This window comes from Oncorhynchus mykiss, chromosome 15 (genome assembly GCF_013265735.2).
Source record: "Oncorhynchus mykiss isolate Arlee chromosome 15, USDA_OmykA_1.1, whole genome shotgun sequence".
Taxonomy (NCBI): Eukaryota; Metazoa; Chordata; class Actinopteri; order Salmoniformes; family Salmonidae; genus Oncorhynchus; species Oncorhynchus mykiss.
In genome coordinates, this window is record NC_048579.1 from 56,660,838 (window position 1) to 56,677,170 (window position 16,333).

The 16,333-nt window shown below is 45.0% G+C and overlaps 1 protein-coding gene across 3 annotated transcripts in view; it reads left to right on the forward strand.

Annotated features, from left to right (window-relative positions):
• LOC110490759 (solute carrier family 41 member 2) overlaps positions 1 to 16,333 on the forward strand; it is a 44,843-nt gene that overhangs the window by 2,507 nt on the left and 26,003 nt on the right. For all 3 annotated transcript variants that reach the window (XM_036944727.1, XM_036944728.1, XM_036944726.1), the window contains exons 4-9: positions 4,703 to 4,774; positions 6,971 to 7,115; positions 8,539 to 8,685; positions 12,374 to 12,521; positions 12,655 to 12,734; positions 16,167 to 16,298. In XM_036944727.1, coding sequence (XP_036800622.1) covers positions 4,703 to 4,774; positions 6,971 to 7,115; positions 8,539 to 8,685; positions 12,374 to 12,521; positions 12,655 to 12,734; positions 16,167 to 16,298 — 724 coding nt within the window. The remainder of the gene's footprint in view (positions 1 to 4,702; positions 4,775 to 6,970; positions 7,116 to 8,538; positions 8,686 to 12,373; positions 12,522 to 12,654; positions 12,735 to 16,166; positions 16,299 to 16,333) is intronic.

The following is a 16,333-nucleotide window of genomic DNA, read 5'->3' on the forward strand; positions in this document are numbered from 1 at the left end:
CTTAAAACATTGTCTGGCAATATGACAAAGAGAAAAGGCACCAAAAAAGGGGGAGCTAAACAAGATAATTTGAATGAGATGGACAATGAACCAATTTCAACATCGCCGACCCACGAGGAGTTAGCTGAAGATGCTATCTCCCAAGAGTTCTCCACTGAACCTGCTCAGTGACCTACTGGCTGCTATAAACTCACTAAGCAAGAAGGTGGACACAAGGTTAGCTGATATCTCAAAGAGTATTGGGACTTTGACTGAAACTGTGACGGCAGCCAAGGGCTGGGTGCATGAGGTTGAGCAGACGACAGCCAGTCACGAGGCCAGGCTACAGGACAGAGAAACAGTGCACAACGTTCAAAAATGACAACAAAACCCTGAACGCCCATTTGGAAATGCTCGAGTGGCATTCAAGACGCCAGAACATCCGAATATGTGGGATCCAGGAGGACACTGAGAAAGGGAAACCCACTGAATTTGTCTCAGAGCTGATTCTGGCATTGCTGGGGAGTGAACACTTCAAAACGGCCATCCTGATCAACCGCGCACACAGATCACAGGCAACGAAGCCGGCCAAGGGTGCGCAACCAAGGCCATTCATCGCACGGCTGCACTATCCCCAGACCAGGGATCTCATCCTCAAGCTGGCTAGTTAAAAGTTCCCCCTTACCCTGGCTCCGTTGAAGTTGTCTTTCTACCCAGATCTTACCTTGGAGGTGAGGAACCAACGGAAAGAGTATGATGAGTTACGCAAACAAATGCAGGGCGCCAAACATGCGATATGGATTCCTCTTCTCAGCCTGGTTTAAGATGACAGTCGAGGGATCAACACGTACGTTTGACAACCCTAAAGAGGCTGATCTGTTCTTGTCAAGCAAGCTCCCTGGCTGAGGATACAGAACGACTGTGTCAACCGGCTAAATGGCCAAATACAGGCCAGGAATGTGTTTGAATTTCCTGCCTGTGTCTTTTCCATCAGATATTGGGACTTACAGTGGGGAGAACAAGTATTTGATACACTGCCGATTTTGCAGGTTTTCCTACTTACAAAGCATGTAGAGGTCTGTCATTTTTATCATAGGTACACTTCAACTGTGAGAGACGGAATCTAAAACAAAAATCCAGAAAATCACATTGTATGATTTTTGAGTAATTCATTTGCATTTTATTACCATTATTCTTTATTTTTGTCAGTTCATAAATCATATTCCAGAATTTACTTTTTTGTTGGACTCCAAGCTGCGTTGGTAACCTATCACCCTATTCTAATTACGGACCACTCTCTGTCCATGGTGCTGAAACTCGACAATATGTCTACAGGTCGGCGACTTTGGCGCTTAGACGCATACTTGTTGAAAGGTGAGACTTTTTGTCAGTATTTGAAGGAGCAGATTGCCTTTTTCTTTCGGAGCTAACGACACGGGGGATGTTGACGACTCCACCCTTTGGGAATCTCTAAAGGCTGTGATTAGAGGTTTCATTATTTATTATACATCAGAGAGGAAGAAACGCTCCAATACTAGGATGAGAGAAATTGAGAGTTAGGGGAACAGGAGAACGCTTTTAGGACAAATTCCTCGAATGTAGTCCTTGAGAAGATCACAAAGTTGAAATATATGAATACAATACCATACTTTCGAAACCGGTTGGCTCTTTACTTGCTAGAACGCAACAAAGTTATTTTGAACTGGGTGACAAACCACAAATTATTAGCAAGACAGCAAAGGCATGTACAGGCATCTAGAGCTTTTCACAAAATAAAAGACGAAGGGTAAAATAGTAACAGATCCGCAGGATATTAATAAATGCTTTGCGCAGTTTTACTCAGCTATATCAATCAAAATGCGATGCTACTGATCCACAAACTATGGAACGTTTTCTCACTGAATGTGAACTTCCTAAACTAGACAGGGGGGCAGCTGCTGCATCTGATGCTGGGATAACCTCCTAGGAAATGAACACAGCGATAGCACATTTTCCAAACAGAAAGGCCCCTGTGCCTGATGGATATGTAATAGACTGGCGCAGAATTCTATAAGAAGTGCTATCTCCACTTATGTTGCGAATGTTTAAACAATCCAAAGAAAATGCCAAACTCCCAGAAACACTGTATGAGGCTACAATGGCACTGATCTTGAAAAAATATAGAGATTCCATGGAGATGTCGTCTTATCGCCCCGTGTTGTTACTCCCCATAGAAAATAAGGTGTTGACAAAGATAATGCAAACCGATTTGGAAAAAAAAAAATTCTGACTTAATACACCCTGACCAGACAGGTTTTATCGGCAGGTAGCCTAGTGGTTAGAGCATTGGACGTGTAACTGAAAGGTTGCAAGATTGAATCCCCAAGCTGACAAGGTAAAAATCTGTTGTTCTGCCCCTGAATAAGGCAGTTAACCCACTGTTCCTAGGCCGTTATTGAAAATAAGAATTTGTTCTTAACTGACTTGCCTAGTTAAATAAAGGTAAAAATAAAATCCCGGGCCGACATATACTACAATTTCAGACGCCTTTTCAATGTAATGTATCATGATCATAAGGTTGAGGCAGTGGTAATTGCTCTTGACGCAGAGAAGGTGTTTGATCAGATTGAGTGGAAGTATATGATGTCGGTTCTGGAGCATTTCACGTTTGGAAAGGAATTTATTAATTGGATCAGAATTATTTATGCACACCCAATGGCGTCCGTGGTAACCAATCAGGAAATGTCGAAGTCATTCCGCCTGTTCAGGGGCTGCCCTGTTTCGCCTGCTCTCTTCGCTATAGCCATGGAACCACTTTCTACTCTCATTCGTGCATGTGCCGATATCGCTCTGGTTAAAATGAAAGACATGCAGCACAAAATGTCCCTCTTTTGTTTTCATCCAAGCCTAACATTTCTATTCCCCCTTTACTTAACTTGATAAATACATTCGGCTCCTTGGGCAAGATGGACAAGTTCACAAGCCTTGGCTTTGTAGTGACAAGAACTTGATCAGCTATTGAAAGTCAATTGGGACATGAAAATATATCAGTTCAAACAAAATATAGATTTTTTTTAATTATCAAATCAAATCAAATCTCCTTGGTTGGTCATATAAACGCTATTAAAATGGTTGTCCTACCCAGGTTTCTTTACCTCTTCCAATGTCTACCCAATTTAATACCACAAAGCTATTTTAAGAAACTGCATTCAATAATAATTAAATTTTTATGGGATAACAAGGCAGCCAGAATTTCAAAGAAGCATTTATGCAAGTACAAGATAGAGGGGGGCTTTGGCCTTCCTCACTTTAAACTGTATTATTGGGCTGAAAATCGGAACATTGTGTCTTTCTGGAGGGAAAGTTCACCTGCGATGAGACAGAAGGATATGCCTTCATGGCTTTTGATTGAGCAGGCCTCCTGTCAACGTTCCTCACTCCCTGCACTTGTTAATAGCCCATCATATGTGAAAAAATCCACTTATGACTCTAACCCAGTCATTTGTCATACTCTTAGGATCTGGAAACAGATTAGGTATTTTCTTAATATACCCACTGTATACATTGACAGCACGATTTGCTTAACTCATGCTTTCTACCCTGCATTATGCTTTCTACCCTGCATTGGATGATGTGGTGTTTTCACAGTGGAGGGAGAAAGGGCTCACAACAATTGGTCATTTATACATGGATGGTCAGTTAGCTTCATTTCAACAGTTACAGGGAAAGTTCAACATGCCAACAACACATTTTTTTCAGATACCTCCAAATCAGGAATTTCGTAAGGACACATATCCCACAGTATGGCATTAAGACAAATAATCCCACATTAGATAGCCTGATCCTTGTCAAACCCCATTCAAAAGGGTCGGTCTCTAGACTGTATGATGTGCTACAGGCCCACATAGAGGTATCCACAGACACCATTAAAAGGGCTTGGGAACAAGAACTTGGTTCAGAAATCTCAGATGAGGACTGGGTAGAAGCTCTCAGGAATATAAACCACAGTTCAGTGAATGCCAGACACAACCGTGTACATTTTAAGGTGATACACAGGTTACATTACTCAAGTGTATTTCTATTTCTGTCTCTCGCTCCCATCTTACACATACACCGTTACACTCTGGTTCTCCCATCTTACACATACACTCACACACACCATTACACTCTGGTTCTCCCATCTTACACATACACCGTTACACTCTGGTTCTCCCATCTTACACATACACTCACACACACCATTACACTCTGGTTCTCCCATCTTGCTTCCTCGCTTTTTTTCCTCCCTCTCTTTCTCCCCCTATTCAAATGATCTGGGGTTTGAGAAGTTGATGAAGTGATTGGACAGAAGTCTCTCTTTGTTCAGTTTGGCCCATTCCTCCCCTTCCTCTTTCCTCACAGATACACATTCACATCATTCTGTTCGGTCTCACACAGAGAAACTCAGTGTTGTGTTTCACTTGTTCCCTCATCTCCACTCCCTGTTCACTGAACGAGAAACTGCTAAGCTCTGCATACTTTTGCTAAGAGAACAAGAACAGTCACAAACCTTCCCATCTGAAACAATGCACTCAATTGAACATTGTGTTTAGTTGAATCATATTAGTTTGTAATCTGATTAGCGGTTCCTGCAAACTGTTCAAAGTAGTTATTGATCTGTTTTTTTGGGACAGGTTATTTGTGTAGGAGATTCAAGTGAATAATGAATGATTTGAGTTGCTGATTGTGGTCTGTCACTGTGCAGGTGAATGTGGGGAAGATGGACTCTCCCATAGAGAAGTGGAATCTGATCATAGGAAACCTGGCACTAAAACAGGTAAACACACACACTGTCCGCCTCATAGTGAGCAGCAATGTTTTTTGCCACTGAGCAAAATTCAGAGCAAACTTGAATGTTGTGAAAATGTTGTACAACTTCCAGCACGTGTTTCATATGAACACTGAGGCTGCACCCGCTTTAAGTTAGTTATAACAGTGGCCACGTAAGCTGCTATGGATGTTTGATCTACCAGTGGCCTACCATCAAAAACTATGGAGAAAATGCACCCATTACATTTTATCTTTTATCTACATTTATCTAGCTGTTCTATCATTCATCCTACAGTAGCAGGCAATGTGTGGTGTTCAATGTGGGCCTACATTTCATGATATTTTTTAAAAAACATGCAGGGCTTGACATTAACCTGTTTATCCACTTGTCCATCGGAAAGGGAGGTGACTGAAAATGTTGTTGCTTGATGCAAGAAACCACTTTACAAAAGAAATAAAAATGTATTATTATTCCCATGCCATTATTACAGAGAATCAGACAAATTATGCTACCCTCTGCCTATTGGTTACTTAGCTTATTCAAGCCTGTCTCAAATTATAACTGGGCTAATAACTCATTAACTAGCAAAGGAAATTAACAGAATGTGCACGTGGCTACATGCAACTCTCGCTTTGATTTCAAAACAAGAGCATCTACTCATGACCGCTCATACTGTAAACACTGTCCAGTTCAAAGTAAATGGCACAGATCCATATGGCAATGGTCTATTTGCATATAGGCCCACTGCAGCTCTGGTTATGCTGCACAGGTCTGTGTAGAGTACGAGTTGAGCAGTGCGTGTCAATGCAATAGAATTCTACTCCAATGCGTTTTGCCGACAACAATCACCTTACATAATTTGTTGTGTTTCGGTATGTTACATTGAAAGTGGTTAATATTGTGTTGACTCGATCACAATTGCCACAGGAAAGGGAAACGTCATGTTAAGAAAAGATCAACATAACAAATGTAAGCCTATGCAATATTAACCAATTAAAAAAGGTACTGTAGCAATGAGGTTTGTGCAGTAAGCTATTGGCCCAATACATTATCACCACATATTGGCTTTGCTTGAATTACCCTGCCAATGCATTGTTGTTCGGGCCAAATATCCCTCCGCTTTCCTTTTCTTCAACTGACCGTGACCAAAAAGGGAGAACGTCTTCCAGCTGATGGCAAACTCGAGTCGCCCCGCGTTATTTCTGCCTCATGCACAAATTCATGTTGTTACTTCTATGAACAGAGAAAGTGAAATATTCCTGGATTTTAAAAAAGACCCAAGCTGCTAATAATAACAACGCAAGCCTATAGGTTTCACTTTCCTACTCATTCATTACTGCTGCAGTGCTTGTTGTAGCGCTGAGTGGAAATAGGAAGAACACACATTTTATGGCTTATAAAAGTGTTGAATACAAAGTGTTGACAGTGCTCAGAAAGAACTTGAACATGAACTCACTCATAAAAACAGCAGCTCTTTGCTGTATTCATCGAGTCCCTCTCTAGTCATGGGTTTAAACGTTTTGAAATCTCACAGTATCAACTTTTCTGTAGCTTTCTGTTATGCCTTCTACGTTACTGCAGACATGGTAATCTGAGCCATCTGATTGGCCAGAGGTAGGACTATAGTGCACTTGATTTGCTCTCCAGGCCAGATATATGAAATGGTTCAAAATGGCAACAGTTCACCCACCCGGCGCGCAGGGCAGCTGAATCGGGTTCACCTACCGCCAACAGCCCGAGACCAAAATAAATCAAAATAGGAACTTTAGGCTTTATCGTTGTTGTTTTTTTGTTTTTTTTACAGAAATCTTTTGCAATCAACTAGGAATGCCTGGGTGAACACTGCTCTAGAAAGTTGAGTAAAGTTCAATCTCATGCTTCTCACAGTGAGCTAATATTTGTTCTGTGTGGCAGTCCCGGGGGAGCTGCGCGCCCGTGTTCATCTTAGAGGGATCATTGGCGAGCGGTTTTGAATTTGTACCCTTATCTCCCGATCTGTCTTTCTGCGTAGTATGTGTACTTCTGGTTAGTACTTGTGGTAATTATTGACTGAGTGTGTTCATGTTGATAGTGTATCATATAATAGGAAAACATTGTTAAAACAGGTTGATGTTATTCCTGTTAACCCTGCCCTCACACCTCTCCCTTTCTCTCATTCCCTAAGTTCCTTCTCCCTCTGTCATCCTCTCTCTCTCCTTCTAGGTACAGGCTACAGTAGTAGGCTTCCTGGCAGCAGTGGCGGCAGTGGTTCTGGGTTGGATCCCAGAGGGGAAGTTCCAGATGAGTCATGCCGTTCTGCTCTGCTCTGCCAGCGTGGCCACTGCCTTCATAGCCTCTATGCTGCAGGGTACAGACACACACACACAAATAGATAAGGACACACACATGTACTCTGATATGGAATGTGCGCATTCAGACAATCAAACAGTCACAGCCCAACATATTATCGCCTACTGCTGATGGGTCTCATGCTATATACACTGCTCAAAAAAATAAAGGGAACACTAAAATAACACATCCTAGATCTGAATAATTGAAATATTCTTATTAAATACTTTTTTCTTTACATAGTTGAATGTGCTGACAACAAAATCACACAAAAATGATCAATGGAAATCAAATTTATCAACCCATGGAGGTCTGGATTTGGAGTCACACTCAAAATTAAAGTGGAAAACCACACTACAGGCTGATCCAACTTTGATGTTATGTCCTTAAAACAAGTCAAAATGAGGCTCAGTAGTTTGTGTGGCCTCCACGTGCCTGTATGACCTCCCTACAACGCCTGGGCATGCTCCTGATGAGGTGGCGGATGGTCTCCTGAGGGAGCTCCTCCCAGACCTGGACTAAAGCATCCGCCAACTCCTGGACAGTCTGTGGTGCAACGTGGTGTTGGTGGATGGAGCGAGACATGATGTCACACATGTGCTCAATTGGATTCAGGTCTGGGGAACGGGTGGGCCAGTCCATAGCATCAATCAATGCCAGTTCTCTTGCAGGAACTGCTGACACACTCCAGCCACATGAGGTCTAGCATTGTCTTGCATTAGGAGGAACCCAGGACCAACCGCACCAGCATATGGTCTGAGGATCTCATCTCAGTACCTAATGGCAGTCAGGCTACCTCTGGCGAGCACATGGAGGGCTGTGCAGCCCCCCAAAGAAATGCCATCCCACACCATGACTGACCCACCGCCAAACCGTTCATGCTGGAGGATGTTGCAGGCAGCAGAACGTTCTCCACGGCGTCTCCAGACTGTCACGTCTGTCACATGTGCTCAGTGTGAACCTGCTTTCATCTGTGAAGAGCACAGGGCGCCAGTGGCGAATTTGCCAATCTTGGTGTTCAATGGCAAATGTCAAACATCCTGCACAGTGTTGGGCTGTAAGCACAACCCCCACCTGTGGACGTCGGGCCCTCATACCACCCTCATGGAGTCTGTTTCTGACTGTTTGAGCAGACACATGCACATTTGTGGCCTGCTGGAGGTCATTTTGCAGGGCTCTGGCAGTGCTCCTCCGCTCTGGCAGTGCTTTCCAACTGTTGTCTATTCCATTTGCACAACCGCATGTGAAATGTATTGTCATTCAGTGTTGCTTCCTAAGTGGACAGTTTGATTTCACAGAAGTGTGATTGACTTGGTGTTACATTGTGTTGTTTAAGTGTTCCCTTCATTTTTTTGAGCAGTGTATTCGTAATAAACACACACATGGAAGGTTGAGGTATATGCAGGCGTGTCGCCCTGACCTCTGTACCATCTGAATCCCAGGCTTCATCATGGTGGGAGTGATCGTGGGATCCAAGAAGACGGGCATCAACCCCGACAACGTGGCTACGCCCATCGCCGCCAGCTTCGGTGACCTCATCACCCTGGCCATCCTGGCCTGGATCAGCCAGGGACTCTACAACTGCCTGGGTGAGAGGAGGAGGGTTTGGACTAGATACTTCCAGATGGAAATAAGACACACAAGCAGTCAATTATTTTTTGACCCTCTATATTGAGTTCACAATCCTTCACTTCATCCTTCCTCTGTTTGTTTTATTTCCTCTTGAAAAATGGTGAATAATATATCTGTCCAACAGTGTAAAGAAATGGTCCATTTGGAATCAGACTGCATTGTTCAACCACTAGATGGCACTCTTACGCTGTTATTTTTTTGTGTCAGAACAGACCATATCTTTCTCTCCCTCGCTTTCCCTCTCTCCATCTCCCACTCCATAGTCCATATTTAATATATGCCATGCCCAGCCTCTCACACGCTTCCTCGTGTTACATTACCCAATACAGTGGACCAGCAAGCGTTTCCCTTGGAAAGTGTATTTTACTAACCTTGACGTGTCTGTGCGCTATGAAACAAGAATTCATCACCAGACCAGACTCCAGAACTATGAAAGGCTACAGTAATACATCTGAGATAATTTAATACAAGAGTTGTTCATATTTTCATACCAGCTCAGTAAATCTGTCTGGCCTTGCCTGGTGGTGTAGGACAGGTTGTGTTCCAAATCACACTCTATTCCCTATGGGCCCTGGTCAAAAGTAGTGCACTACGTAGAGAATAGGGTGCCATTTGGGATGTTACCACAGAGGACAGTGTCTCTGTTGTAAGGGCCAGCCGTGTCCGTCCCGTCCGCAGGGTTCTGCCTAATTGGACTAATGTGCAGTTTACTCATAGCTAAAGTGAATCATTTTAACCTGATGGTGTACAGAGATATCCAGGAGACTCTATCCCAAATATATATATATATATTTGGGCCACGGTTTGCTACTGCAAACATTTATTTTAAGACCTAAATCTGAAACGTGGTGAGGGAATGGTGAACCACAGTGACACCGAGTCAAGTCTAAACCCAGGGACTGGTGGGTATACCTGTGTCATCATGACTGGGACTATTACCCAATTCTACCCACTGTGACTACATGGAGCTCCCTTCTCTGGGTTTTATATCTATGTCTTCAGGGGGTTGATGATGAGGGCCGTTAAGTGTGTGGAATGGGATCATGGTGAGACAAACATCTGGTAAGGAGAAGGGGATGATGGAGTTACATATCTCACTACTAGGCACTAAGCAGGTGTTTTCCCCTTCTCTATTCTCCAACATCACTCTGATTTAGAGCTGTAATAATCATTAGAGTTGTAAACCCATGCAAGTTTCAGTATAAAGTAGACCCCTCCAAAGATAGTGTCTTGCTAGTGAGTGAGGATCTGTTTCTCAGGTCTTTAAAGTTAGTACAGTAGCTACAGGACATCTGAGTCATACAAATATAGTACTTCTCCTTGTTTGTTATGAATCTCTGTTGTTTTCTTGCTCGGTGTCATGCTGTCTTTCCTGGGGAGAGGAGAGACAGCATCTCCCCCCTGCTCTGTGTCATGCTGTCTTTCCTGGGGAGGGGAGAGACAGTATCTCCCCCCTACTCTGTGTCATGCTGTCTTTCCTGGGGAGAGGAGAGACAGTATCTCCCCCCTGCTCTGTGTCATGCTGTCTTTCCTGGGGAGAGGAGAGACAGCATCTCCCCCTGCTCTGTGTCATGCTGTCTTTCCTGGGGAGGGGAGAGACGGTATCTCCCCCCTGCTCTATGTCATGCTGTCTTTCCTGGGGAGAGGAGAGACAGCATCTCCCCCCTGCTCTGTGTCATGCTGTCTTTCCTGGGGAGGGGAGAGACGGTATCTCCCCCCTGCTCTGTGTCATGCTGTCTTTCCTGGGGAGAGGAGAGACAGCATCTCCCCCCTGCTCTGTGTCATGCTGTCTTTCCTGGGGAGGGGAGAGACGGTATCTCCCCCCTGCTCTGTGTCATGCTGTCTTTCCTGGGGAGAGGAGAGACTATCTCCCCCCTGCTCTGTCAATCCTCATGAAGCTGAAGCTGATAAATTGTGTTTGTTGTTTTGTTGTTGTAACTCCCACCAGTTGTTTCACTCTGGGGATTATATCTGTTTTTAATTCTCCCCTTTCCTCTCTGCCTCTCTCTCTCTGCCTCTCTCTGTCTGCCTTTGTGTACATATCTACCACTGCACATTGATTTGGTACTCCCTGTATATAGCTCTATTCTTGTGTGTAGCTCTATTCTTGTGTATAGCTCTATTCTTGTACGTAGCTCTATTCTTGTGTATAGCTCTATTCTTGTGTATCGCTCTATTCTTGTACGTAGCTCTATTCTTGTACGTAGCTCTATTCTTGTACGTAGCTCTATTCTTATACGTAGCTCTATTCTTGTACGTAGCTCTATTCTTGTGTGTAGCTCTATTCTTGTGTATAGCTCTATTCTTGTGTATAGCTCTATTCTTGTGTATAGCTCTATTCTTGTGTATAGCTCTATTCTTGTGTATAGCTCTATTCTTGTGTATAGCTCTATTCTTGTGTATAGCTCTATTCTTGTGTATAGCTCTATTCTTGTGCATAGCTCTATTCTTGTGTATCGCTCTATTCTTGTGCATAGCTCTATTCTTGTGTATCGCTCTATTCTTGTGTATCGCTCTATTCTTGTACGTAGCTCTATTCTTGTACGTAGCTCTATTGTACGTAGCTCCAATCTTGTACGAAGCTCTATTCTTGTACGTAGCTCTATTCTTGTACGTAGCTCTATTCTTGTGCATAGCTCTATTCTTGTGCATAGCTCTATTCTTGTGCATAGCTCTATTCTTGTGCATAGCTCTATTCTTGTGCATAGCTCTATTCTTGTGCATAGCTCTATTCTTGTGCATAGCTCTATTCTTGTGCATAGCTCTATTCTTGTGCATAGCTCTATTCTTGTGTATAGCTCTATTCTTGTGCATAGCTCTATTCTTGTGCATAGCTCTATTCTTGTGCATAGCTCTATTCTTGTGCATAGCTCTATTCTTGTGCATAGCTCTATTCTTGTGCATAGCTCTATTCTTGTGCATAGCTCTATTCTTGTGCATAGCTCTATTCTTGTGCATAGCTCTATTCTTGTGCATAGCTCTATTCTTGTGCATAGCTCTATTCTTGTGCATAGCTCTATTCTTGTGTATAGCTCTATTCTTGTGCATAGCTCTATTCTTGTGTATAGCTCTATTCTTGTGTATAGCTCTATTCTTGTGTATAGCTCTATTCTTGTGCATAGCTCTATTCTTGTGCATAGCTCTATTCTTGTGTATAGCTCTATTCTTGTGCATAGCTCTATTCTTGTGCATAGCTCTATTCTTGTGTATAGCTATATTCTTGTGTATAGCTCTTCTTGTGTATAGCTCTATTCTTGTGCATAGCTCTATTCTTGTGCATAGCTCTATTCTTGTGTATCGCTCTATTCTTGTGTATCGCTCTATTCTTGTGTATAGCTCTATTCTTGTGTATAGCTCTATTCTTGTGCATAGCTCTATTCTTGTGCATAGCTCTATTCTTGTGTATCGCTCTATTCTTGTGCATAGCTCTATTCTTGTGTATAGCTCTATTCTTGTGTATAGCTCTATTCTTGTGTATAGCTCTATTCGATCTTGTCTCATGTATTTTTTTTCCTTTTGTGTTAGTTCTGCATCGTTGGGAAATGTTCTTAAGCAAGATTTTCACTGTAAAAGTCTGCACCAGTTGTATTCGGAGCATGTGATGAATTCCTTTTGATTTGTCTCTCTCGCTCTCTGTCTCTGTAGACTCTCACCCGTACGCGTCTTCCCTGGTGTGTGCCTTCTTCCTTTCTCTGACTCCAGTGTGGATGGTGATCTCCTCCAAACACCCGGCCAGCCGCACCCTGCTCTACTCCGGCTGGGAGCCTGTCATCACTGCCATGGTCATCAGCAGGTGTGTGTGTGTGTGTGTGTGTGTGTGTGTGGATGCACTCGCTCACTGTCAGAGAAGTAGCAACAGACTATTGCACATTCACGTGATCAGAATAATAGCACCATTTAATGTGTGAATGTTCTGTGCTCTGCAGTATCGGAGGTCTCATCTTGGACAAAACAGTGTCTGACCCGAACCTGGCTGGCATCGTGGTGTACACCCCTGTCATTAATGGTGAGACGCAATATCACTGACTGATTAGACACTGTGCGGGTTTACAATGTGACTGACACACTGCGGGTTTACAATGTGACTGACGCACCGTGCGGGTTTACAATGTGACTGACACACCGTGCGGGTTTACAATGTGACTGACGCACCGTGCGGGTTTACAATGTGACTGACGCACCGTGCGGGTTTACAATGTGACTGACGCACCGTGCGGGTTTACAATGTGACTGACGCACCGTACGGGTTTACAATGTGACTGACGCACCGTGCGGGTTTACAATGTGACTGACGCACCGTGCGGGTTTACAATGTGACTGACGCACCGTGCGGGTTTACAATGTGACTGACGCACCGTGCGGGTTTACAATGTGACTGACGCACCGTGCGGGTTTACAATGTGACTGACGCACCGTGCGGGTTTACAATGTGACTGACGCACCGTGCGGGTTTACAATGTGACTGACGCACCGTGCGGGTTTACAATGTGACTGACGCACCGTGCGGGTTTACAATGTGACTGACGCACCGTGCGGGTTTACAATGTGACTGACGCACCGTGCGGGTTTACAATGCGACTGACGCACCGTGCGGGTTTACAATGCGACTGACGCACCGTGTGGGTTTACAATGCGACTGACGCACCGTGAGGGTTTACAATGTGACTGACGCACCGTGCGGGTTTACAATGTGACTGACGCACCGTGCGGGTTTACAATGTGACTGACGCACCGTGCGGGTTTGCAATGTGACTGACGCACTGTGCGGGTTTACAATGCGACTGACGCACCGTGCGGGTTTACAATGTGACTGACACACCGTGCGGGTTTACAATGCGACTGACGCACCGTGCGGGTTTACAATGCGACTGACGCACCGTACGGGTTTACAATGTGACTGACGCACCGTGCGGGTTTACAATGTGACTGACGCACCGTGCGGGTTTACAATGCGACTGACGCACCGTGCGGGTTTACAATGCGTCTGACGCACCGTGCGGGTTTACAATGCGACTGACGCACCGTGCGGGTTTACAATGCGACTGACGCACCGTGCGGGTTTACAATGCGACTGACGCACTGTGTGGGTTTACAATGCGACTGACGCACTGTGAGGGTTTACAATGCGACTGACGCACTGTGCGGGTTTACAATGCGACTGACGCACTGTGAGGGTTTACAATGCGACTGACGCACTGTGCGGGTTTACAATGCGACTGACGCACTGTGCGGGTTTACAATGCGACTGTCGCACTGTGCGGGTTTACAATGTGACTGACGCACTGTGCGGGTTTACAATGTGACTGACGCACTGTGCGGGTTTACAATGTGACTGACGCACTGTGCGGGTTTACAATGTGACTGAATTTACATTCAAACTTAGTTAGAAAAATAGTGAGTAAGGGACTAAACACAGACGTCTGTCTCTATATCACTGCTACTGTCACCCTCCTCCCATCCTTACCGGGGGACCGTTGCCAAGGCTGTTGCTGGCATTTTGACAACCAGAAATCAGCTTTTAATTAAACATTGTTAATGAGAGACATTTAACTCGATGGAAGACGACTGTGTGCCTCTAATCGATGTTACTGCTGAGATGTCAACAAATCAGGAAATGGCTGGGTGATCTGGGAAGTGTGTGTGTGTGTGTGTGTCAGGGTGTGTGTCAGGGTGTGTGTGTGTGTGTGTGTGTGTGTCATGGTGTGTGTGTTTGTGTCAGGGTGTGTAAGGGGACCACACAGACAAATGATTCTGGGGCTGTAAAAGGGAGGTTTCATCACCAACCCTGTAACTATCTGTGATTTACAACACATAGTGGTTACTATCTTATAGGGAGGAGGAGATGAATAGACTGAGCCTTTGATGCTTTCACTCTGAACATGCACAGATCCTGTCTTCTAAACTAGAGACCGAATATAAGAAGAGAGATGAGTGAAGCTGGGAAAGGAGAGGGATGGGAGACTGGAATGGGAGAAAGGAAAATGGAGATGAGATGTGGAGAGGCAGGCAGACAGTCTGTTGTCCTAGAGCTACTCCGATGGGGCGGGAGATAGTGGGAGTCGGGACCCCCTGTGGTCTACCCTCAACCCACCCCTCCTCTCCCGCCGTGAGACCCAGTGACCCAAATTACAGCAGCTAGCCCCCCTGCTGAGGTGGAACCACCACACTCCCCAGACCTCTGGAGGGGAGGGAGGAGAGGGATTGAGTGGTGGACTGGAAATGGATGAGGGGTGCAATGAAAGTGAGGGATGTGGTGGAATGAGAAGGGGGGGGGGGGGTGATTAGGCAGGGAGGAGTGTGATGAAGAGGGTGGAAAGGGATACGATTGTGGGGAGAGAGGCGTGAGGAGGGTGGGGAGTTCTATTTAGCCGCAACATGGAGAAGTTAAATGTCAGTGGAGAGACGGAGAGGCAGCAAAGATTGGATTAAGTGGCCATAATCTCTGGGCAGCAGAGGTGTCTGTCCTCATTTAGGCCCGCCTGATCAGGATAACAAGCACAGGAGGGGAGATAAGCCCAGCTACCCCAAAATATGCCCCTCTCCAAAACACAACCCCAAATTCTCTTTCTGTCCCTTTCTGTCTCAGCGACCACAGCCTCTCTCATCTCCTCCTCTACTTTCTGTCAGTGTTGTCTGTCTCATTGACCACAGCCTCTCTCATCTCCTCCTCTACTTTCTGTCAGTGTTGTCTGTCTCATACACTATTTTGGGTTGGAGTGGTTGTCTGGTCTGCCCACCTGGAAGCTGTGAGTGTTTCTACATTTCCTGTGCTGCGTGGCTAGACTACTCTGAGTCACCTGACTGACTGTGTGTGTGGATATAAATTGCCTTGTCCTGCTGTTTTCAATGTTCTTATGCTTGATACAAATGACAATCTATATGAGGAAGCTGAGCAGAATTAGATGGGGTGCACTCAGTCTTTGTCCCCCATTTCTCCTTTTTATCTCTGTCCCCCTACTTTCCCTGTCTGTCTATCCCCACCTCTCCCATTTTCCCCTCCTCTCTCTCTCTCTCTCCCTCTGTAATGCAGTTATCCCACACAGTAATATGTATTCATTATGTCTCAGACTGTGGTGATGCATCACTGCTGTCTCATGCTCCTTCTGGTTGAGAAAGCCAGGCTGACGTGTTGAGCAATGTACTGAGATGCAAAACAGCCAGGCTGCATTCCAAACCAGAACTCACACCCTTCCCTCTGTCCTAATTGATCTGGAAGGACTTGATATGTGAAAGTAATATGACAGAAACTACAGTCCGTCCCTGCTCTTTGGAGGGAGAGGTTGGGTTACCTCAGATCTGTGACTGGAAGGCATCACCTGTTTAGGGAAGGATACAAATCTGAGTCCTCGCATTTCTCTCTAACCCTCACTTCCGTTCTATACTCAGCTGCCTCCAGTCAGCTCCAGCCCTAAGCCTGCCTGTTCTGTCTGTTCTCCAGGTATTGGGGGGAACCTGGTAGCCATCCAGTCTAGCCGTATCTCCACTCACCTGCACTTCCACAGTGCTCCTGGGGAGGTACCAGAGGAAGCCAAGGGCTGCTACTACCCCTGCCGCACCTTCTGTGGCACAGGTAAAGCACCTAACCAATACTTAAACTGTGGAAAT